The sequence below is a fragment of the Epinephelus moara genome, chromosome 20, assembly GCF_006386435.1.
Source record: "Epinephelus moara isolate mb chromosome 20, YSFRI_EMoa_1.0, whole genome shotgun sequence".
Lineage (NCBI taxonomy): Eukaryota > Metazoa > Chordata > Actinopteri > Perciformes > Serranidae > Epinephelus > Epinephelus moara.
Window position 1 is genome coordinate 8680099 of NC_065525.1, and position 26210 is coordinate 8706308.

Here is a 26210-nt window from a genome sequence, read left to right on the forward strand (position 1 = left end):
TTTCAGGGCCTATTGTTAGTTCTGTTCACAGAGGCCCAAAATTAGGTGCATATATATGGATTCAGTTACCTATTGTGGCTTTTATTTTTTAAATGAAGCCACCAAGCTTCCGGTCACGGTCTGGCTTATTCCGGCTGACTTGACTGAGCTTGTTGCCATATCTGTAAGTGAGGGAGACGATTGGATCTTCGGGGAAACGTCAATCAAAGGTCGGTGAGGCAGAAACCATCCTCCTGGCTGTCGCATTATCCACCTGCCAGCAGCCGAGAGCAGGGAGGAAGACAGGAAGTTGTTTGGAATTATTTACTCATGAATCAGGTATAACTATGTGTTGACATATATTATCACAATGGGATGGTGGAGGTGAGTGTTTGACTGCAGATATCCCACTTTCCTCTTAACTCTTTTCACCAGTGTCAAGTAAGGGACTGTTCTTTACTTATACGAGGAGGGGGTGGTTGGGGTGTGACTTCTTTTTGTTTTGTTTATGACCCTCCCCGCAGCTACAAGAATTTTTCCTTGAGCCTTCCTGAGTGACTAGCAGAAAATGCATGACCCTCCCTCCATCATAGATTAGTAATTAGGTTTTTGGAACTTACCCTTCGATGTGTGAAAGTTGAGGACGAAAACACAAAGTTGAAAAAAAGCCTCGGCTTTTCACTCTTGTCGTGCAGACGGTTTATTTTTGGCCAAATTTTAAATGAGACATAGAATGAAGTTATTTTTTTCTAGCGAAGCGTTCGTCGCACATGACGTTGGCAGAACTATTGGCAATTTGCAAATCCATCAGTAATTTCTGTTTTTACCATTTCTGGCTCTGATATATGGTGTCATTTTGGCGATTTTTAAAGAAAGCATTCCTTCCAAATCCACCTGCATGTTTTCTTTAAAAATCGGTGGTTAGTTAAATACAGCCATTTCATTTTGCATACCCCTCCCCTAAGCCACATAAATAAGTCCCTCTCCAGAAAAAAAAAATAATAATAATTTGACATGCCTCCCCTTTTAGTACCACCCCTCCCCCCTCATAAATAACGAACAGTCCCTAAAAAAATTGAGTAGAACTTCCGAGCGCATCTTTGAAAACAAAGCCGTTATTCCTGACCCACCAACAACATTCAATAATGCAGGGCCCTAATCACCTATTAAACAGACCTTTTAAGAGCATTATGAAACAAAAATCTTAGAGCTTTGTGACATACTAGTGTTAGGCTATACTTATGACATACTATACCATGACATTTTTAATGTCATATAACATGTCTTTTAATGGCAGTTTTATAACATACTCACAATGAACAGTGATTTAGCCTATTGAGAACACTCGTATTACATTTGAGTTTCTCACTTTTACTTTTGAAAATAATCAAATAGAAAGACAGTACAGTGTTTGACATTGATTGTACCAACAAACAGCAGTCAAGCAACAGCTTCTGCTGGGGTACAGCAACACCACTTGCACAAACCCTATGCACAGCTGCAGTACACTGTAATATTAGAACCAGTAGTAATAATAATCAATGACAATTTAAGTTTATTTATGATTGTTATTACATTTACTAATGATAATTCTGGTTATTTTAGGAGATTAAAGGGACCAAATCAGTGGCTTTGCATGTCCAACTACTGAGATTTCAAGCTGCAGCAAAGATTTTGTTGAAAGAAAATTGTCCTCTGAGCAGATTTCAGTCATGAATACAGCAGTGAACTGTCCAACCCTTGGTTATGGAGTGTCCTTGAATGCTCCACCGAGTAGTGTTGCCAAAGAGATCTGTGCATGAAACTGTGAGCTGACAGATAGTGGACAAACTGTAATAGATTATTTATCTTAAATGAACTGCAACCAGTTCCTGGAAGCATATGGTATACTATATGCTTTGGCAATTGAGTGGCAACAATATAAAGAATGTGATTCGTAGTGAACGGTTTAGTCCTTTAAAAATGCGTCACAAAAATAGAATAGTGTTATCCTCCAAGTTGTTTTTGCAGCATAGTCTAAGACATATAGATCTTCATTAATGGAGATATTTGGAATCAAGACTCAAATGCTAAACTTAACCAAATATTTGATTGTATTTTTTAAACTGATCCTTTATTTAAGCAGCCTGTTGACATGCAGTTTGTCTTCTGCCACGGAGTCATGGTCAAGATGGGCGGCAAAATAAAAAAGTTTTGAATTCAAGTACAAACTGTGACAGACAACTTCACAGAAAAAACCCCCAAATATTATTATGCCTTGCAGCTCATTTCAAGCTTGTGGGACGTCGAAGGAAAAGGCAGATTTACCCACCCAAATAATTTGGTAGGACAGTTCAAATCTAATTTTAACTCATAACCTACATCCTAAATTTCCTAGCAACTTCTCATGTCAGCTGGCAGACTGCTGTGTGGGGGGTTGGTGTCGGTTCAGTCAGGGAGTGGGGTCATTTGTGCCAGTGGGAAAATGGAGTCAGTGTTTGTTTATGGTGGTGACAAAGACATAACATGAAGTAGATCAGCAGAACAGATGAAATGACATTATACAAATCATACTTTTCAGGCAGCAACCACCACACCTGGGACGTGAAGCAGCTGTGTTCACTGCTGGCTCCAAAATATCCCAGACTGTTTCTGAAGTCTTTTCAAAAACTCCACATTATACTAGAATTTCTAAATCAAGACATTTTTCGACAAGATGCTAGACTCTGGCTTTTTAATAATATCAAGGCTTAAAAAGAAGCATGATTGTTTTCTTGAGTGACAGCTGTGTCCAGCAAACATAGTTAACTGGTGTTTGCCATTTGCTGGTCTCACCCATCCCCGCCCAGGCTTCCTTCCTTCCTGCTAACCAGATTTGGATTTTCCCAAACTTTAACCCTTACTGCCAAGATGGTGATGACCTATGAACCCAAATCTAAGCTGCCAAACCTCACTGCTGGAGCCATCATAGATGCTACATCCAGTGTAACGGTGTTTTTTCTACATTGGATAAGGAGGTACCAGCTCATCTTCTCTCTCAAACATATGAGCCACTGGCATGTTAGCCTTTAGTCACAGATGTTCTCTCCTGTACTCAGGAGCTTTCTTTTTTCTACATGAATTACATTTGCATATAAAGCTATGATGGCACCAGCACTAGCAGTCTTGGACAATGCAAATTGCCATAGCTACAATACCTATAGCTTTAAAAAAAAAAAAAAAAAAAAAGATGTTTTCTATAATGTAAACATCTCAATGCCTCGTGGAACTGTCAGACCTTTTATTTTGAAGGCAAAATTGCTTAGTTTCCTGTTTTAATCTGACATCTAGTGTTATCTTTTTGCAGCATCCTGTCTCTGCAGCACCACTCCAACTGAACCTGCAGGCAGTTTCCAAGACAACTTTCTACCATTAAGGTGAGGAAAACATGTGATTTGGGTTATCATGAATACATTTTTGTCAGAACGGGCTTTCTTGGAGACAGCCTACAAGGAAAACCTCTCCTATGTGCCCCCTGCAGGAGCTTCATCCAGTCAGCACACTAAACCTAAATGGAAAAAAAAAAACAGCAAACTTTTATATTGACAACATAAAATGTAAATGATTATTTCTATTTCTCATAATCATATTGCGTAATTTTCCAACAGAGGAAATGTATACTATCATTAAAAATGTCTACTTTTAACACCTTCCATATGCAGTTATATGTGCGTATATACCTCCCAATAATAACTGCTTTCTATCTGATAAATGTCACGTTGTACGCAAATCACTTTAGGAATAAACTGTGCTCATTACAATTCTGAAAATGTATTTAACTGCCTGTATGACCTCCAGTTCCCCAGTCTCATTATCAACAGCTATGTTGTACATCACGGTTAGTTATATGTGTCTTCCTGTGGCACAAGGAAGCTGAACTTAGAAGTCCACACTCTCCTATCATACGATTGTCTTTTACATATTCAAAAAGTTCAGAGATTTCAATTTGGTAGACAGGGATGCAGGTGGTATACCAAAGTGTTGTTCCCTTTTTAACCTGTGCTGAGCAGAGAAGGGGTTTATCAGTCAAAGAGGGAATTTCCTACATAACACCCCAATGGGTGGTTGTGGTGTGTCTCCTCGACCTGGGGTCCTCTACCAGAGGCCTGGGAGTTTAAAGGTTCTGCGCAGTAACACAGCTCTTCCTAGGACTGCACTCTTCTGGACAGAGACCTCAAATGTTGTATCTGGAATCTGCTGGAGCCACTCTCCCAGTGTGGAGGTCACAGCCCAGAGTGCCCTGATTACCACTGGCACCACTGTTGCCTTTACTCCCCACATCTTCTCCAGCTCCTCTTTCAGCCCTGGGTATTTTTCAAGCTTTTCATGTAGTCTGTCTTGTTCTGTTGTTTATCTATCTATCTATCTATCTATCTATCTATCTATCTATCTATCTATCTATCTATACACACACACACACACACACACACACACACACACACACATTTATCTGCAGCAGATTCATTGCTTTGACTGAATTTTGCAATGCAGTGCGAAATAGTTTTATTTCACAACTGCTTATGTGTGTATTTTATGCTCCTATAATGTATGTATTTTTTCAAATGCCGTATGTATTTTTAAATATATGTTAGACTGAAATACTCTCAATTAAATATGCCAAAAAGACATATAGACTGTGTCTATATGTGATATCTGTATGTATCTACAAAATATGTCATGTTAAATTAAGTAATTGCAGGGTCACAGTGGTCTGAAATGTGTATTTCTTCTTGATTTGTGTGTAGAATCGTTGATTTCTGTGAAGTGCAACATTTAAAGAAACCACTGGCAGCCAACATCATGAACAGTGTGGTGAATAGTAAGTAGTTAATACAAAACTAAGGGATTATTTTGTGGCTACTATGTACCTTTTCCTGCAGGGTCCATCCTCAAATGAATATTGGTTTGTTAGCCCTTAATTATCAGCATAGACATACAATAAACATTTAGTGAAGATGCCTAGAATCTATTTCATTCATTTACAGTAACTAGACTCAGCCAACAGATGGCGCCCACACATAAATTAAGTACAGCTAAGAAACTCTCCATCTTTCAGACATTGTGAAGCCAGGTTTATAACCAGTTTTCAGTTAAAAGCAACAGAAGGAACGTAGACAAAGGTTACATGTAAATATTTATTGCGGTCATTAGTACCATATAGTTTCTGCTTCGTACGTCATCTTCAGATAAACACAAGAGCAAACTGGCACGTCTGTCAGCCAAAGCCCTCTGAAAGGCACCAACATGACTCTTCATACAAACTAAAAATTAAAAGAAAGGGCAGACATGTGGTTAAATGTAACAGTAAACTGTTTCATAGTTTTCACATTGCATAGGGACACATGTTAACTGTTCAGGCACTTCATGAAATCAGTGGCAACTTTTTTCTAAAAACATTTGATTAAATCCACTGTGAAAAACACGTTATGTCAATCTATCAGCTTTGAAATGATTCACAACATTAAAACATGGTCAGTTTATCTACATATAGGAGTCTGGACTAATGATCCTGTTGTGACTGAAGCATCACTGAGCTACTTAATTAATTAGTCATTTAATTAATTAGTTACTCTTGACTGTATTGGTGTTAATGTGTGTTTGACTTGCAATGCCTTCCAGAGAAAATGGGAAAAACTCCCTGGATTACCTATAAAACAGCTGTTAAACACTGTCAGCAGAGTGCAGTGTGTTCTGTTCAAGTCTCCCTTTTATTACAACTTTGAAGCTAAAAAAATGATTAATGCAAAGTGTGGAATAACTGACAGGCCACGATGCAATATAACACTGTCCACTGGGAAATCCAGCCCTAAACATTTCTGCATACGTACTAAGAGAACACAGTGTACTCAGTGAACTCATTGTTCCATATGTTCCAAATGTTCCATATGAGACAGACACAGAGCCCAGAAACTGCCTCTCTTCAGCTTTAAAAACTCTCACTGACTATTACCCTTTCAACACAGTAGACACACTGTGTTATATTGGATTTTAGTCTATTACTTTACCTGTCTGCAGTCAGCATTTCTTAATGAATTAAGTGTGTGTCAGCAGCTACAGACTGATCAGCTTCCCAGTGAGCTAACTCTAGAGCTGGTGCAGAAATGCTTTCACTAAAATGTGTCTGGTGAAGCCAAACAACAGCCAAGACTTTAAAGTTTCAACCAGCTTTGTTTCTCACCATCAACCAATTGTGATGAGCTGTTATTTTGGTGGAATTTTCCTTTAAATGCTCAGTTCTCATCCTTAGAGAAATCCCTAGAGTCACACTCTTCATGTAGCCTCTGGTGAAGTCCTGTTTTCTAAATGCTAGCAGCTCTTTGGCTCCATCTGTAAGAGTTTTTTTTTTTTCTCAGCTGCCTGCTGCTGCTGGGAACAAACTAAAACAATCAGCTAAACGATGGCAAAACTCTCTGTAAACCATGGGGAACAGCATANCCTCCGTCTTAGAGTTTTTTTTTTTTTTCTCAGCTGCCTGCTGCTGCTGGGAACAAACTAAAACAATCAGCTAAACGATGGCAAAACTCTCTGTAAACCATGGGGAACAGCATAATTGTGAGTGGGTTTGTCTTTCACATTACACATCATTTGCGCCATTGTTAAAAAAATATCAATTAGTGCAGCTTCAAGTTTATCAATCTGACATCTTAACTGTGTGCAGAGTGCACCTCAAATCCACTTCGATGTCTTGTGTTGTGCTGTACAATGCACTACAAAAAAATCCTTATATAGGTATGTGTCCATCTGGGACACAGCTCAGGTTTATCAGAATGTATGGAAGGTATTGTTTCAATCAGAGGACAATTTATGTTGAAGGGAAACTACTGTGCTTTGATGCTTGGCCATTTTTTCTATAGAAAGAAAATGTAATATCTTAAAGAAAGCACTCTAAATACTAGCAACAAATAGTAGTTAACTGACTCTTTAATTTGGCTCTGAAGTCATGAATCAACATGATTCATTATTCTATTGACTAATGCTTTGATCCTGTACTCTACTCAAACAATAGTCACTTAGTGTATCAGCGTAGTCATTAATCAACCAAAGAAAAAAAGGAAAAAAACTGTAAACAAACATAAATAAAAAAAGGGGTACTCCAGGAAGCAAATTTACATGTAGCCAGATTACATCTTCATGTATCTCAACATTATCAACAGTCATGTATGAATACTTTCATGACTAAGTTACACTGAGTAAGCTACTACAGTGGAGGCAACTCTACACAACTCTACAATTGTGTAGAGTTGCCTCCACTGTACTGAGGAGTTTCAAATGGCAGCAAAAAGAATGCAAAATGTTTGAATTTGTTCATAGTTTGAAATACCAGGAACCAGACGTCCTTTAAGTGTAATGAGAAGGAGGTTTAACCATTAATAGTTCCAGGGGGAGAGGATTTGCAACTACAATATTGCTAGAATAAATGTTGCCTTTGTATATACCATTCTGCAAACCACCGATAGGTTACATTTGCACATTATCATGTATCACATACATTAAACTTTACGTTTTAACAGCACTGTGTTAATGTGTGGTTGGGTTTAGGCACAAAAAAACATGCTGTAATGGTTCAGAAAAGATCAAGTTTAGGCTTAAAATACTCAGTTTTGGTTGGACAATCCCTGCTCTAAATACAGAGATGTCTCAGCGAAAAAAACAACAACTTTTCATGCCACTATCCCCGGTGGAATCGCAGCAGTGGAATGGTGGCTAAAAAGTTGGTGAAAACGTGATGACACTGGTTTTGTTGTTTGTTGGTTGGTTGTTTGTTTGTTGGTCAAACAGTGATCTGCAGCTTGGCAGGTGTCTCACCTAACTGTCACACCACCAACCGTCCCCTCCAACTCCAGATGACAAAGTCAGCTCATACTGCACTACGTCACTTTACAAACATTGATATGATGTGTATGAAATGCAGAAATTTAACATTCCTGTGGTTTGCAGAAACGTACAATGCCAACACTTTCTTCTAGCGCCTGGTCTGATTTCCCAACAGTGACAACACAGGCACCTGGAAGTAATTTTAGGAAAAAAGATGTATCTACAACCATAGTCTGAAGATTGTATGTATTTTTGCCTAGTGCAAGTGAAGCTTTGATGATTCAAATCCAGTACATCAAGCTATAAGCAGACCTTTGCAGTTTTCTGGCAACAATGTAAGTGTGCTTCCTGACTGCCCCAGTCGTAGATCCATAACATCAACAAGCATCCTGTCTCAGTGACACCACAGGCCTCAGGCTGGCCTCTCCTCCTCTGTGGGAGTGTCATCAGTGATCAACAGTCTCCTGTTGGGACAGACCAGGCCTTCAGGGGACACTGGCATGAGGCCCAGCTGCAAACAATGTAGATTCAAATGGGGCGAATTCACATTAGTTCTCTGGTACACAGAGTGACGACAACAGCTCCACAAGATATCAGAATTCTTCAATATGTGCAGATTTCTCAGACTAACAAGATTGCAGAGATTCATGTTTTGCAGGAACACAGTACTGCTAAATATGCTCGGACTGTCACCACCAGAATGCTTGCACTGTGCAAAACCCAGATTCACTTTGTGCAGGGGAGAGTGCCATGAGCTTAAATGATTCACAAACTGTACACAAAGTGGAGAGCTACTTAAAGGAAAGGCAGACTACCCCCAGCCCCTTTATGTTTGTCCAGACCATATAATTATCTGTCAACTTCCTTATGTTTCCAGCTGATTTATTTGCATGTATGGCCATGCAAAGACTAAGGCTGCTTAACAAATACACTGTCACACTAGGCCTGTCACAATAACTATTTTGGGTGGATGATATATTGTCCCAGAAATAACCGCATTAAACATTATTATTGTAATTGTAAGAGCATTTTATGCCATTGATACAGAGATAATTTAACAGTATATTAATGTAGGTGCATCCTCTGAAAGAGCAACAACCTTTTAATTCTTCTGAATATTCAGCCATTGGAGTGGATGCAAAAAGAATTATTAACATTATTCAAAATAAATAAAACATAATCAAATGTGTGTGATTGAGTGAGGAGCTGAGCCCATGGTGAGGGTGAAACCTTGACACAGGGAGAAGATGAGAGGACAAAGGCAATGCGAGAAATGACAGCAAAACATGTCCATGCTAGAGATCTCAACCGTCACCCCTTAACCTGTTACCCGCCAAAAATATTTTTGACCAGTTACACAAGTTGCCTATAGGTTAATTTTGCCACTATCCAGTTTACTGTATTGCACACCACCCAGGTCTGGTAGGAGCTAGTGGCACCACTCATTTGGCCACCACTAGTTACGTCCTTGCCCAACAGCGTTGCTGTGGAAACACTGACTCAGACTCCAGTCGCCCCCCAGCTCGCCACAGTCAGTAAGCAGCTCATTTATGAGCCCCAAACCCTCCTTTAGCATTATTGACTATGTTAGCTCTGTTACCACCGTTAGCAATGTCAACACAGCTCGTGGTGCTAACATATTAAACAATGCTAAAAAGGGTTAAATGGCTCACAATGAGGCCACTTACTCACCGTGGCAACCTGGGGGGAGACCAGAGGGTGGGTACCATGTTTCCACAGCAACGCGTTCAGCCACTTGTACAGCGTTATCAGCTGTAATCGCTGAATGCGCAGTGCCGCTAGCTAGCTAATGGTAGCACAGGTGCTGCACGGTGCAGAGTGGCCAAGAAACCAGTGGAGACCCAAAACTGGGCAGTGAGCATGTTTCCACCCTGATGTGGTTGATTGTCAGTAAAGTTAACAGAAAATAAAATAAAAGGCAAGACATTTACATCACGGATCATTAAAATTTAACCACCTCTAATTGGATAGCGCTTTGAAATGCAGCGCTCAAGCTCACTGAGTCAGAGGTGTGCTGGACTAACAGCAAAGGCCTATTATTAGTTTGCTTTTTTTTTCTTATAAATTAACCAGTTAGTTACCATGACAGGCCTATGTAATGTCAACTCACCCAAATGATAAATTCTTTTGAAAAGTGTAGTGAGGACTGGGCTGTGCCAATCCAAGTTGTATGATTGCTGCAAAGAGCTTTTCCCTCAGACATCATGCCAGTGTTCCCCAAGTTGATCAATCGGTCTGTGGTAGTACTCATTAAAGACTTATACAGCCAATAAAGCCTATAAAGAATACAGACTTCAGTTCAGCATAGTCTCTTGGTGTCGCTGTCATTCAAACAGAATACTGTCATTTAACTATTACTGGGATGCTCTGTTTTAGCTGGCAACCAGCTGAATTGATATGGTTCCCGTGGTACTAGTAGATCTATGTCAAGTCTTTTCTGTTCTTTCTCATTGTTTACTGTCCTGTATCCAAGCAATGACATGGCCCCTTTACACACTTCCTGAATTCGTTTGACCTTGTTGTGTGGCAGCACAGTACGCCAAGCCTGCGAGACATCAGCGGCGTTTCGTGATGTGATTTTGAAGGCCTCTTTCCTGGACCCTTTGCCTTTCCCGTGAGTCACCCTGTAGATCCACTCTTCCAACTGTGAGGTCATCTCCAGACCTACAAAATCATACATGGCAGCTATCTCCGCAAGTGGGTTGCGTGCAACGTCCTCATAGCGGACCATTTTGTAGCGGCCTTTAAGAAATGGAGGGGGCTTCATGATGGCCCTCTCATTAATGCGTACGTGGCTACGGCAGATTTCCTGCATGACTTGATACTGCACCTCGCCAGCTGGTATGCTTCTCTGCTCTAAGACGACAGCATTATCACTCACAAAGGCTTTAGCTGACTCCTCTCTAGACTTCACCACAGCCCGAGGGTCTCGGACCAGGTGGATGATGCGGAGATCTAGGCTTGGGTCCTGCAAGAGTGGGTAGAGGGATTCCAGCTCAAAGAATCTCACTTCTTTTAGTACTATGTGACTGTAAGTACTACAGGCCTCCTCCACCCTCTGCAGGCCCCTAGCATCACATGTCTGGAAGCACCGAGTCTGGTTGCTGAACTGGTTGCGTGGTGTGAGAGAACAGGCCGGCGGTGAGCACAGTGCTCTACTGTGACTCCACATAAACAAGGAGGACACATTGTGGTGCTCCGGCAGGTAGGCCTCCATCACAGAGAAGTCACACTGGAATACGCTCCGTAATAGATCCCTCACAGCCATCCGGAGTGATCGTGCACCTGGTTTCTGCAGTTTGGTCCATACGTGCCAAGCTGGCTCCATAAGATAGAAGACAGATGGGTGCTGACTGAACACCTGACCCACGAAGGACGAGCCTGATCGCCACGATGACAGCAGCAGAACGTGAACTTTGCCGTTAGTAGGGGCAGAGCCGCAGGGACTGAGCTGGACGTACCAGCCACAGAACAGCACCACTGCTGCCCCCTGAAGGATCACCAGGAAAATCATGGTGCTGAGGTTCACTCTGCAGCGCATGATGGTTGAAGATCACTGTCAGCCTCTGGTGCTTGATGTGGATCTTTCTCTTTTTGTCCTCTGTGGAGCTGTGTGATGCCTCTGCTGAGAGAGACAGAGAAATGGATATGTTAAAATGGAAATGCATGTTTCCACAATGCACAATTTTCCCTGCAAATCACCACTTAGCAACTCTTACCACTGGTACAATACAGTGGACAATGAAAAATTAGACCAATTTCAAAGCAATTTAATTAGGGTTGTTTTGAATATCGATCCGTTCTGCAGAGCTTCAGTCTTAATCAACAGCAAATATTTGAAGCTTCAGCAGGGGGTGGGGGTGCTAAACATGACCTGTGAAGGACTCAGCCAGACATTTTTCCATTCATCATGGCTGAGATGGACGGCACAGCTGCAAACCATGTCTTTCAGTTTAACTAAAGGCATTTTTAAGGGGTTTGTTTTTTGTTGTTGTTTTTTTTACAGTATTGATTGTTGTTTTGTTATTTGCTAATAAAATCAGGTCCTATCTATGCAATTTTATGACAAAATAACAATTATAATAATAATAGCTTGGGACAATATTCTTATCATGGATAAATTATAGACCAACATAAATGCCCATAATAATAGGGTTCCAATCCAAAACAATGCTTTAAAAAGTGCTGTGAAAAAACAAACAAACGAAGAACAAAAAAACATCTGAAACCCAAAAATTGAATACTGAATTGTTACCCACCAAACAAATATGCGATTAGTCAAGTATTTGGGTCTAGCTCCATAAATAATATCCCTTGACAGATTTTTAAGCAGTTTTAGTAAATAAAGTTTCTTTACGTAATGCCAAGTGGCAACCTAATTGGTTGGTACAAAAATTGGTCTCTAAAGCTAATTTTAACATTATAACAACTGTATGGGGGTAACTTGTTACATAACTAACCTGTTACATTTTATTAAGACTGAAAGTTATGGAAAAATAAGGGCGGGACACTTTGAGTGACAGGTGGGTGCCGTCTGTTGACAAGCTACCACAGCAACAGCATTGGTTAGTTGACATAAGCATGGCATAAAATAGGCGTAGCCATAGCTGTCGCTGTTTCAGTGTGTTTTCAGTTCAAGACAGTTAATTATAACATTTTTGTCACCAAAAAAATTTGTGTTCAGGGTTCAGCATGACAACTATACAGGGGATTCATTTTTATATAAGTCACCCGTTCACATTTTATGAAGGCTTAAAGTTAGGCATAATTAAGAGTGGGCTGCTTTGAGTGACAGACTGTCTGCCGATAGTGTCATCAGCTTTTCAGTCAGATCCACCCCTAGCTCCTACAAAGCACCAGCTGCTTGCCCAAATATGGTCACTTCTAGCGCCAAAAAAACAAGATGGCTATGGCCGAAATGCCTTTCTTAAGGCTTTAAAATGGGAGTCCACAAACCAATGGATGACATCACGGTACAGTAGCTACATCCATTATTTTTACAGTCTGTAACGCTACAGTTAACTTTCGGTAATTTCCACCCTCTTCTTCAAATATGGTCACTTCTGGCTCCAAAAAACCAAGATGGCAACAGCCAAAATTCCTAGCTCTAGGCTTCAAAACAGGTCCACAAACCAATGGGTGATGTCACAGTGGCTAAGTCCATTATTTTCTACAGTCTATGGTGGTACAGTGCATGCGTAACAAGTTAATAAAAACACAGCACAAGACCATTGACCACCTAAGACAGCAGACACAACAGAATGAAAGGTATGGCTGTTCACACAAATGGACTCAAAAGCTGGCACATAGGCTGACAGAAAGTCTGCTAGTCATTGTGAACTGGGATGGCACCGTCCCCTCACCTAAAGAGACTCTAAAGACACCTAGCAACACTACAGGGAAAAATTGAGAATGGCTGCAAATGTCCTCAACCAGGCCAGATTCAAGTATTTGTGTTCAAGGTATAAGGCAGGAGTGATACAGTTGCAGGTCACCATTGGGTTTCCAGGTTGCTGCCTACTCTGCAGCCTGGCTCTCTTTCTTTTGAGCCATAAGTATTCACTGTACTGTCATAGCATCTGACAGGAAACAAATACTGATAAGCTCTAACTTCATGAGCCTTAGCTGTTGTCATCAGTATCCTCCTCCATTCTCTACCAGAACCCGTGTGTCTTTTCCTAGGATTTGTACCTTCCTAATCACACACACAGCCACACACAAAAACACCACAGGAAAGGAGTTACATTTTTCTTAAGTAGGCTTGGTCTATCTCTGCACATGAACTATTCCTGACACCCCACATTGTTTGAAAAACTATATCAGTTTCAGATCATAAAAATTCCACGTCGAATGTGAATGTCAGTAAGGGCTCGATTTACAGGAAGCTCTGGATAGATAAGAGAAGGAAGAAAAATGTGGAACAAAGGGAAAGTGACTAAGCAAGGATTACTCCTTGTCATCTGATCTGAGCTGAAAGATAGAAAACACTACCACTTGGATGCTTTTCAAATAAGTTTACAATATGCATTTTATTGCACTTCTGCCGTATGATGTCATTGTGCAACACATGTTGAAATGTGTACTTTAGGCCGGACTTTGTTCTTACTGTTCTTTACTAGTCTATACTGATTACGGGAAGGAAGTAGTTACATTACACAATACTGTAATACTTGTAATAGTAGTTAGTGTAGGTGACACACAGGCATATAAAGTTAACAAACGGGAGACACCAGAGTGGAACTGAGTGTATGGGACGTTATGGTCACATTAAAACTCTAATAGTGGTCATTCTGATGTTTTATCGACATTTAAAGGCCCTCCCCAGACACATGTTTAACTTTCTGATACTAATACTAATACTAATATTTTGCTTAACATGGTTTTTCCACATAACAGTTGGGTAGTTGAGGCTGGAAGCAGATCAGCTCTTTTGGTTTTCACTTCCTTCAGAATTGCACTAGGTTGACCTGCAGAAGAGCAGGGCGCATCAAAATGGCTAGTGTTAGCGTTCGAGGAAACATCGGAGAAATTCAGCCATATATGCTTGAGCCTCAGTCAGACCCAGACTAAGATGAGGGGTCTGTTGTGCACCAAAATGCGACTAGCACAAGTATCAGAATGGTAAGTCTAGCTAGCGTCTTTTATGTAGCCTATCTTGTCTTTTAGCTTGACAGCTCTGTGGCTAACTGTCGGTGGCTGATACAGCATTAGTGATTGTGAAACATACATTAATATCTGCTACGATGGGGGTTTTAGTAGATAGTAGAGGGAAGTTCCAGGTTTACTGTCACTATGGTACGGCTAAATCTCGCTCTCTGTACTGACAGTCCAATCTGCGCCTTAGGTTTCTGGTTTCTAACAGGTGTTGCATCAACGTCTTTTCCCCCGTCAATATGTGTTTTCTGTATTTGACAGCGACTGGCTTTCATATTAGTGACGTACGTGATCTAACTGTTGTACATATGAATCTTCAGGAGAGGAATGTGGAAACACCTCTCTTGTGACAAACTCTGCACAGACACAAGTCATTATAATCAAGGTCAGACATTTAGGAGTCATAAACAGAAGAAAAACATATTGACACAGCATGACATAGCACAATGGGGTAGAGGTTAGCACTGTCACGGGAAAGCAAGAGAGTTTAAATCTGGTTTGAATCCACAAGCCAGCTGGGGCCCTTGTGTGAGGAATTTACATATTCTCCCCATGTCAGCTTGGGTCTTACCCCGCTTCCTCCCACAGTCTAAAGTCATGCAGGTTAGGTTAATTGGTGACTCTAACGCCTGGTACACACTACACGATATCAGCCCGATTATAGCCAGATGCAGCATCATACAGTGTCGGCTCAGATCTAGAATGAAGAGTGTCATATGTGATAATCCATTGTTTCATCTCGCTTAGTGTCATAGTAGACGACAACTGACGCCTCACGACGTCCCGACAGAAACTCCAGCATGTTTCATTTTCTTTTTGTCATTCACGACTTCTTCTGTCACAGCCGTCAATCTGACCAATAAAAACAAGGAGCGACCCATACTGTATGTCAACAACACCCCAGGGTGATATTTCGTCTAGGGACGTTACCACACGGAGTAAAAAAGGAAAAATTATGGCGTCGAACCGCTAGCAAAGGATATTATTTAGTCATTTCAAACTCACCACTTCCTGTACAAGTTTAAAGTTAAAAGCCCATTATAATTTTGGTTGAGAGAATCCCTTTATTTTCTAAAAAGGCTTTTATTGTGAAACATTTGCAGGAACTTGTTGTGGATGATTCTGTGACTTGCATAGTTTTCATGCGGTACTTCCAATGTAGCTCCTGACATCTGGTGTCTGGTTACTACAATAACATTTTGGCTGGGACAATATGAAATGACAGTGAAATAATAGTAATAATAATGAAAATAGGACAAGAATAATCCGATGACATCACACACATCGTGATAGATGACCAGGGATGATTGGTGTGGACCATCATGTAGTCTGTCATGTTTGTTGGCTAAGTCACAGCACGATTTTATGAATCCCCAATTGTCTAATCTGACTGTTGGATCAGACAAAAATGTTGTGTAGTGTGAACCTGGCATAAAGCTTCTTTCCCAATACACAAAAAAATCTGCTGACACCCCCTAACATCTGGCTTTTTAATGTAATGGGAAAGGTTACAGTTGCCATTCAGTCCTGTTATTTATTGGCTCTGGCTTTGATCGGCATTGATGGAAACACAACACCCGAGTAAATGCACTAATTTTAGCCCCTTTACTAGCGAGATGCAATGACGAGCCACCACAAAATATGGTCTGTCTCCGCCCAAGCAGCGCTCGAACATTGCTCCAAATTGGTATGAATTGAGTTTGAAAGAGAGACTGAATAAGTAAGGCATATATAAAAAGAGGTAACCACCATTAAGTTTTCACAGGCCTTTTTCATACTGCTTTCTATTGTTTACTAACCTGTTTTCTGGCTGACCGTGACTTTGAACGTGACACGAAAAAAAAAGAAACCACACACACACACAGAAAGAAAGGCATACTCCTCTGCTGCACATCAGTGTAAACAGCTCTACTCTACTGGCAATGGGAAAGGAGTCTATAGCCTATTCTTAATGGGTTTTCCCGTGTTAAAAAAAAACACATACACATGCTAATTTTGTTCAAAAAGGGATATAAATTGCCAATAGTCCATGTGAATGAATGAACCCTCGGTGTACCCTGCCTCTTGCCCAATGTCAGCTGGGCTATGTTCTCCCTCCATGACCCTTAATGGAAAGGGCAGTTGATGGAATGGAATTTGATAAGATAACTTTATTTGGCATTTGTAGACCTGCACGCACTCTGGGTACATAGGAATTCATGTGCAGAAAACACTCCCGAGTCAAGACTGAAATAGACAAGTAATAAACAGTAAAAGATAAAGTGCACACCAAGGTATGAAAAGTTTAAAAAGTATAACATGTACAAGGATATAAACCTCAGACGCAGGACATTTAAAGAGGTATTTCACACTATGCACATTTCCAGTTTTAATTATTTATTTATTTATTTATTTATTTATTTATTCAAATGTTACCTTACTGCATTACTTGTACTGCACCTGTTCTCACCATGATAAAATACAAGGAATTATTCAACCAATGTTTATGTTTTTCTGTATCAATTACTAACACAACATAGCTTTGAATACTGGATCAAAAGAACTTTTACAGATATGCCTTCAAAGTCTTTTAATGTGGGTTTAAATGTTTGTTTTTTTGATACAATGGAATTGTAAACTAAACAATATTCAAACATCATTTAGCACCACATTCTCCATCTTACCAATGCAGGATCACACAAATGTTTGCATTTGGTGGTGCATGAGACAATTTTGTAACCCAAGATTTATTAGCATTTAACTATGTAAATGATTTCGGTATACATATCAGAATTTCTGCATGATCAGTTTCAGTTTCCTTTTTTTTTTTTTTTCCTATTTTCAAAAATAACTAATGGCTTCCTGAAGATCTGGTCTCTGTGGAAATATGAAATAAAAATCTTTAGATTGTGTGGGTTGAGTAAATCATAAGCAATTTTTGAGTTTTTGATGAAATATTCTTAATCCAGGTATTTAATTGTTGGAACAGCTGAAACTAACAATTATTTTTATTGGCGATTAATCTGCCGATAACAGTATTTTGTCGATTATTTGATTAGTTGTTTATTCTATAAAATGTCAGAAAAAGGTGAGAAATGTCATTCAGTTTATTGTCATCGAGGAGTAAGGAAACCACAAAATACTTTTTTCTTAAAAAATCACTCAAACTGATTGATTATTCATCAAATTAGTTTGCGAATAAGTTTATAGTCGACAACTACCCAATTAATCGATTAAACGTCACAGCTGTATTACACGCTTCTTTGTATCAGTTCAAAACCATCCTGTAAAGCTCTGTAGCATGAAGTTGAACTTTGTTCTTCCCCCTGCTGTTAAATGTTCTTTCATCCTGTATGCAAAGCATATGTAACCCAAAGTGCTGACGTGTTAGGGGTTATCACCTCTACAGTTTATGGTTTGAATACTTTCAACTTTATCTCCAAGTGGCAAACATGTGCAGGTGAGCAGGAGAGAATCAGACAGAAGATTTAAGGGAACATAAAGTACAAAGGTGGACCAAAAGGCTCTCCATCCACATGTGCAACATATGGAAGCAGAGATGTATGTGTAGATGCATCTGAATATGTATGTCAAAGCAGGAACACGTATATTTACAGTAAAAAAAAAAATAAATCCTGATATTATCATGATGTATTTTCATATGCAGTGTGCAGAGATAAGCTTTTCCTGTCTTCCATTATCTGTCTTTTATCTATTAGTTAGAACTTAAAGTTTCTGGTGAAGATTTTTTGGGGGGAAAAAAACACAGATTTCTTCAAAGACTTTCAGAGTGGAGAAGCCTGTGAAAGAGCATTACACCCATCATGAAAGGACAAAACTATCCAGTGAAACAGAAATTCTTTCAGAGTGAGCTTAATGGCAGGGACACCCACCACACCTACTTAGTGGTTTATTCCAGTCTCTAAATGAATTCATTCACTAAACAGTGAAAAGAAACAAGAACAAAAATGAGAAGCAGACACAGTGTTTGTGACTGTCCTTCGATGTTTCCAGTGGGGGATCAGAATCACTGCTGACTGAGGTGATCCATGCAAGCGAACCATAATCTGTTGTGCTTATTGAACAAGCCCTGACATGAGCTCCTCACCTTCAGACACTCCGGATACAAAGGTAAACATCCTGACAGATCTGTCTTCTTCTCTCTCTACCTGCCTCTCTCCCTATCATTCAGCCTCAGTTCTCTTTAATTGCAAACTATCTATTTTTCATTTGTGTATTAAAATGTTAGAATAGTAAGCTAGTCATAAATGTTTCACCTTATCAGATCATCTCATCTCCAAACCAGTTAAACATTAGAAACTTTACAGGAATACACTGGAAGACTGTGATCCGCCCTTCTTACACAATTTTTAAACAGAAGATGATTTTGTACAAGACTGAAAAACTCGACTTTCCAATCACTGAGGTCAAACAACCACCATAAAGAACAATTACTGTCATGTCACTTACACCAAATCACTTTATCATGTTAGCAAAACAAAGACAGGCAAAACTGATATGGGTTTTTGTAGCCTCCACTCTATCCCCGATTTTCATATAATATGAACATTTTGAGTTTCATCCAAGCAGCAACTTCCAGGGCTCAAATATGAAGCCAGCACGGAAGTGCCAAAGACTGCAGTTCCTCAAATGGCTACTTGAGGCTGGCTCCAGAGTCAGTCCCCATAGACCCCCATGTTAAAAAGCAGAAGTAATTAACATGTTTACAGCCTGGTGCAAAAAATGGCTTTGGTTTCCATAGCTAATGTTCCCTTCAATGACAACTTTACAGGTGGGTGAATAATTATATAACTCAGCCCATTACATTTTATTAAGGCTTTAAGTTCTGCATAATTACGGGGCAGACCACTTTGAGTGACAGGGTGTCTGCAAGGCATCGCTACAGTTTATAGCCCTTTTTACACTGCCTGTTCAGGGCTGGAATTTCACAATGTTGTTCCACCTCGCCTTTCTTTATAAAAGGTACAATCACGTAACTGGGGAGACAGAGTGGTCTCACCTTTAAGCTGGCATTGGAGGTAACAACAATGACGTCTGTGTAAGAGGACGGGATCATGGATGGGACGGGTGTTTTGACAATGTATTATGTGAGCGACCCACCACCGGGAGATTTAAAAAGCATCTGGCTTTGATGCTAGCAGTTAGCAGCTAACTCATAGACAAAGAACTGACTGAAAATGTCCGCAAATTGGGAAAACAATGAGGTACGGGTGCTCCTTTCCCTCCAAGCAGAGGATGAGGTCAGCCGCTGAATAACACAGATGGTAAATGATTATAATTGCCATGTTATGCCATTGTTGTTGTTTATAAAGCACTGCCAACGCTTAAGTCATACGTTACACGAGAGGCCGATGCTGTTGTATTACATGTCACGTCCATTTAAAATCACACACTGGGGCAGCATGATGCTGCCATTGTTTAGTTCTAAAGTTAGTAAAAATTCAAAGGCAGCGTAAAGAAGGGACTGTGTAACGGCCCTATAGTGTGACCTCTGTTTAGAAAGGGCTCTTGAGTGATATTCATTCCTTGCTTCTCCACAGCTCTAATGTCTCATTCAAATATGGTCACTTCTGGCTTCAAAAAAAACAAGACAGCGACAGCCAAAATACCAAACTCAAGGATTCATAATGGGAGTCCAATGGGTGACGTCACGATATCTGTGTCCATTATTTTGTAAAGCCTATAATTTTTATCATATGTCTCAGTTGCAAATTTGAATATTTAGGGGATTATAAGGCCTGCTCTTTCTTTGGAGTTATTTTCTAACATCCTTGATTGGCCCAACAAAGCAGCCTCTTTAAGCCAGTTACAGTAATTTACATTACAGCGACTCACATCACAGCTAGATAGGAATTACGACAAAATTTAAAATCAGGTCAAAACAAATGAAATCACATCTTGAGTTACTAATTCCTTGACTTTTGATGTCACTACATTTACAAAAACCCTACAAACAGGACTTCTGGCTGAATCTCTGGCCTGAAGCAGGACAGTTCCAGTCATCATGAGTTGCCACACACACTGTAATTCCTCTAAGTGGGTGCGGCTGTGATCAACAAGAACTGGATCCAGGTAATGGGCAGTTTCAAATAACTCTGTATTTCCTTGAAAGCCTGAAACAGTCTGCCCTGCAGGAGGAAGACAATGTGATGTTAAATCCAACTCAGGATAAATGTTGCAAAACGTAGCGGGGCAGAACTTCACTATAGTATCAGCTCCAAAAAACTATAACACTCCAAAAGGGGAAAGCTTCCCATCCTCAGTGACAGAGCTGCTGTTAAATGACCTCCATTTTCCCATAACAGCAAGAGGTTTCTCCTCTGGTTCCTATGTTGTCCATTGTTACAAAGTATCACAGACATATGCACAAGCATGAACATGACTGGAGTCACTGACATGGAAAACTGCCCGGTGTGGCATGTATATGTATCCTCTCGTTGCTAACATGCTGTGAAGTCTACAGAGAATGTAGAATGTACCATGACAGGCATGGGGTATGAACTTTCAAGAGACCAGATGAGTACATTTTAATCCACCATAAGGGTCTGAAAAGTTTTCTCACAAGTTCAAAGCATTAATAGAGTATCTCTGGTGTCTATCATCAGAAATCTATCTGGATCATATTTCCCACTGTGTCAGTTGTAATTGCATCCCCAATTAATGTGTGATTAAAGTCATTTATGGTGACAGAGTGAATGGGGCCCCCATGTGCTGCCGGGAAATAAGCCCTTCCCTGTCACTGCGGAGACCCAGATTCAATTCCCCACAATTATGGCTGGTTGCCCAATCAAACACAACGGTCAGAGTTCAGTGGGAAGCTGGTGAGGGATCAAGTTCTGGTTGCCCAACGTGGAGTCCATTAATGCTTAGAAACTTCAGAATAATACACCAGGACAGTGGTTCCCAACCTTTTTCCTCAAGGTACTGCTTGTCTATCATTAAGTAAACTGATGACCCTTGATGAATTTTATGGATATTTCATATTATATTTAATGCATAACTGTAATAGCACAGAACAACCGATAAACTGCATCATTAATTCAAATAGTGAGCGCAATTTGTGTAAAAAAGAGCAATTTGGATTAAGTCTGAGCAGGTATTTCCTGTGAATATTTCATCAGAGATGAGTTTTCCATATATTTTTAGGACCTTTTTATACAATTCTCCATTAATATTAGAGATTTTTTTTTATTTTTTAACAGTTATACATACTTCATACTGCCTTATTTTTTGACAAATTCAGTGCGACTGTTCCTTTAACTCTTTGGTTGTTTTAATTGCGTACTTTTCTAAAGCAGAACGAGGCTGTTAAGCAGAGAGTGAGGGCCCTGTGAATATAGTTTGTCTTCAGGTCTTCACCGTGCCTGTTTCTTAAAAGTTTATATCTTGAATAATGTTCTAAACTCTAATATAACAAATTTAGCTCAGTTGTTTTTTACACCCCTTAAAATCAAGAAGGCCTCATGACCCCCTGTGAAGCTTTGGCAACCCCTGATGGGGGTTGGAACCGCCAGGTTGGGAACCAGTGCACTAGGAGATGTTCAAAGTCTACTTTTCATTTTCATAGCCCAGACGCTTTCCATTTGGTCCATTTGGTTGTCTACCCATGATTGTGAGGGTCTGCTTTAGGGACAAAACGTTAAATTTTAGATCTGGTTCCAAGCTAATATAATACCAGTACTTTTTTAAACGCTGAATCTTCCACTCGTAATTTTTCTTAGAAAGTCACGTTGTTGGGCTCAGTGGTTGATGGCAGCCATTGGTGATGTACAATGACATCGTCTAACGACCCAACTGGAACGTGAACTTATATATTTATACAAACTTGTGTTTTCACAAAATGTCGATTTAAAAATACATATATATTCTGAATATTTGAAACAGTTACAGTACTCATTTTCCGCAGTAGCAGCTGCACCTCCTTGCCCTCTCTTATTGTGAATGTTTACTACAGTTTGCTGTTCTTTGCTACTAACCAAGAAAAGTCGTCATTATCATGTTATAGCCTTCTTATGCTTGTCTTTTAATACAAATATGAAATTCTATGCCCCCAATGTCAATATTTCCCCTGACACTGAAAATGGTATCACATATTAATACTTTTCAAGATATTGTTACTGAAGATAGAAATTACAGTATTGTGACAACACTAACACAAACACCCAAAATAGGATTAACAAAACCATGTTCACAAGTAATGAGACATGTATAGCTGCAGTCGCATTCTGTTTGGAGCCTACACGACATGCCCCTACAAACCGTGCCCACCACCAGTATGACACAAACCCACCAACGCGACATTTATTCGAACCATAGACTACATATAAAAATGGACAACATGCCTCCACTTCCCCCCACTGTACAGAAGTGAGGCTAAAATATCGTGTTATTCGGAGTCTGCGCACTAGCAATCTCCGCTGTATCAAGTTTCCCACCCATACACCCATCCGACCAATTGCAAGCAGCACCAGTGAACGCAAGCCCACTAATTGGTTCATGTAGTTGTCAGTCGTGTTGTAAAATCCTGGTTTTAAAGCATTAAATAACTAATTAAAACCAAACTTATCAGAATAATGAACTCTTGGACATACAGCAGCAAGATAAAAAAACTACCTAAAATGAGAGAAACCATCTTTGGGAAAAATGTATTCGATGTGTACTTTGAATTTTTAGTTTGGCCCATGTCCCATCCATCTACATAGAGAGGGCGGGCTTTATGACCTATACTGCAGCCAGCCACCAGAGGGGTGATCTAGATGTTTCAGCTTCACATTTATACCTGTATACAGTTTATGATTTTAACCCTAGTAAATAAATATGATGCCAAACCTAGCAATAATCCACTTTATAATATATTAGACACGAAGGGGTGATTCTCCTTTTAAATAACAAGATTTAACCCTAACCCTGACCTTAACCACCTCTCTTTCAACCTATCACTTCATATAGCTAAATGCTAACTTAGCATTTTATTAGGGCTTCTGTTTCCAAGCTAAGGGATGGAGAGGACTGATTGTGGACTGATGGCGAGCGAGACATGGAGCTAGTGGGCGGGTCACGTAGCTGCTCCAGCTGCAGATATACCTAATCAGATGTGTCTAGCCTTTTTTGTGCAGCAACACTAGCACTGATAGGTTGGGTTGCCTCCACAGAGTGAGGCTGGATGTGGAAAGAAGATACTTATTCTATGTCTGTGAAAAGAAACCCCTTGTACATCATGGGAAACACGTGGCTATATAAATCTTCCACAGGTGCAGTATTGAAGACAGAAACAAGGGCCATGGTGCAGGAGGCATTGCCCATTTCAAATTGTTAGAAAGAGGGGGAAAATTAATTTTGGTCATTTGGGGTAAAACACTTCGAAGGTACAAATAGTAAAATTACAAAAACGGACCTGTGAGAAATCATACCATATTGCACCTGTATAAGGTACTGCCCCAGCTACAAGCTTTTGTTGTTCTTCTTATTCCTGAGAGTGCAGTTACCAAAAATCTTGGTGTGTAAAGCTGCTTGTTGTGCTCAGCTGTCTAAATGGAGGAACACTATCCCAGCAAGCTTCTCAGGGTTGTTTCAGCATGTCATGCAGCTGCGTAGATCAGCCATGAGTATCAGCAGAAAGAGCACTGTGTTTAGAGGATAAATAAACTACAGAGTCAGGCAGTCTTCTTTACCAAAAGCCTCAAACAGCTGCCAATTTTGCCCACTCAGGCTGTCTTCAATTAATTGTGCCGAACACTTTGCAAACATTTCAGAGTGATGTAGTTGGTAATAAAAAGTAACTATGTGAGATCCAGCTATTGGTCAATCAAGCAACGGCATTTAAATAGATTACATCTGTTTGGTATCAGTTAAATGTTAAATATTCATGTATTCATATTAAAACACACAAAAAAATGTTTTTAGAGGCTGTTAGAGCTGGACTGTGTTATAATTTAACACTGCTGGTCATTAAATGGTCAGTGACATGAAATCACTGTTTTACAATACTGCTGCTGTCAAACTGAACAGCATTTTTGTTCTTCCATTAATTTTGTCAGATGTTGCGATGTATAATCAATATCATAAAAATTATTCCATAAATACTGCCAAACTTCATTCAACCATATTGCTCAGCCTTAGGCTATTCCACCCATACAGAGTGTACTCACACTACCCCCATGGCCGTGTCCTCCTTCCCTGGGTCTATTACAAGTCAAAATGGAACTACACCCATTTTCAAACTCCATATGGTCTAAGACAGTCCAAAGATATTGGGTAACATGAACAACTCTTTGCCAAATCCACAAACTAGTGTGCTAACTCTTAAATTTGTGATGTCATAGGGTATAAAGTGTGGAGCTGCTCCACTGACAATGACTAGGGAAAGATTTTATAGATGACACTGAGAGTACCCAGGGGAATATGGGTACATTTTCTGTTTGAGAACTGAAAACACTACAATAGAATAAAGCTCATTAGTAGGCCTATTGGTATAAAAAAGAAACACTTTCTGTGTGTCCACACAATCAGGCTCCCATTCATTGTCTGTGGAACAGCTCCAGACTTTATACCACAAGTTTGAGACTTACTTTTATTTTATTTATCATGGACAATGCAAAAAGGTTACAGGTGCAGGTTGAACATAGGATTTCTTTACGATCCCTGTCCCTGGTAAGGGTTATCTGCTTAAAAAGTGCAAAAGTTATAACATATCATCACTTCTCTGGTTTCAGGCTTTGAGGGTGAGTAGCACCGGTTCTCAAATTTTAATTAAACTTGTCTAGTCCATGGAAATAAATCACTGAAGTTCTTAATGTGGGTGGTGGTCCCCTTCAAGTCACTGAGCCTCAAACTGGGACACCCCAGGACTACTTGAGGGTGATACAGAGAGGTCTCTAACATGTGGAATATTAATTTGTATAATTGGAGTTATTCCAGTTCTTCTCATACATCTCAAGGACAATATTCTCGCAGTATGGACCTGACAGACTGCTGGTCTATCTGCACTGCCAGGACTAAATGGGACCAGTGGGGTGTTATGGAGCCCCCATCTGTCCGTTTAATAAACCCTCAGTATGGTTTAAGTAAGTTTCTAAGTGCGTTTAGCCGCCAGTAAACCATTAGTTTCCGCACGTGTCTGAAGTTTTTGGACAAAAAGAGCGAAACTTTATGCGTTTTTTTGTTTTAAAAAAGTGCCCCTGCGAGTTTCTTGCCACCGGTCCCACGGAAACAAGCCACACGATTCACCAAGGTGAACAGAAAAAAACGGTCCTGGAGGAGAGGAGAGGACATGTTATTATCTTTACCCCGCATTTAGCAGAACAATCTTACCTTTAGCTTTGTTTTCGGTCCTGCTGCCTGGCGACGGAGCCGGTGCGCAGTGTTCTCTGTCCCAACACCCCGCAGTCCTGTCCCCTCCTCTCCTCTCCTCCCCTCGGTCCTCGGCCAGCAGCTGCTCGGCTACCTCCACTGTCCGGTTGGGTACAAAGCGGTGTTTTGAGACGTGGCCAGTGGCTGTGCTGGGCTGCCTGGCAGTGGGTTGGGCGGGGGGCTGGTGCTCAGAAATAGAGGAGGGTGGTGGGCAGTGGGGCGGGCCGGACTTGAGCCAGTAACTGTCTCCGCAGCAGGACCGGAGCACCGTGCTGCCAGATAACCTCTCAGGGTTACATCTGCTGAGTCATGACTAAGTTTGCAAAGCTTCAACAGGTCCTGAACATTAAATATTTACACTGCTAAACACATAT

The 26210-nt window shown here is 40.3% G+C and overlaps 1 protein-coding gene across 4 annotated transcripts; it reads right to left on the minus strand.

Annotated features, from left to right (window-relative positions):
- Positions 1-128: 128 nt before the first annotated feature.
- On the minus strand, positions 129-25961 carry chst6 (carbohydrate sulfotransferase 6). Of its 4 annotated transcripts, none has more exons than XR_007571908.1 (3): positions 25798-25961; positions 9944-11458; positions 129-253 (listed from the first exon to the last, which is right to left on the minus strand). XR_007571908.1 is itself a non-coding variant. In XM_050074109.1 (2 exons), exon 2 carries the CDS (start codon positions 11372-11374, stop codon positions 10181-10183), a length of 1194 nt encoding a protein of 397 aa, XP_049930066.1. In that variant the 5' UTR covers positions 11375-11455; positions 25798-25961; the 3' UTR covers positions 6449-10180. The 4 variants fall into 4 exon arrangements, 2 of the variants coding, with proteins under 2 accessions (XP_049930066.1, XP_049930065.1); XR_007571907.1 differs by lacking the exon at positions 129-253 and adding an exon at positions 5139-5258; XM_050074109.1 differs by lacking the exon at positions 129-253 and having other exon boundaries at positions 6449-11455.
- Positions 25962-26210: the final 249 nt, after the last annotated feature.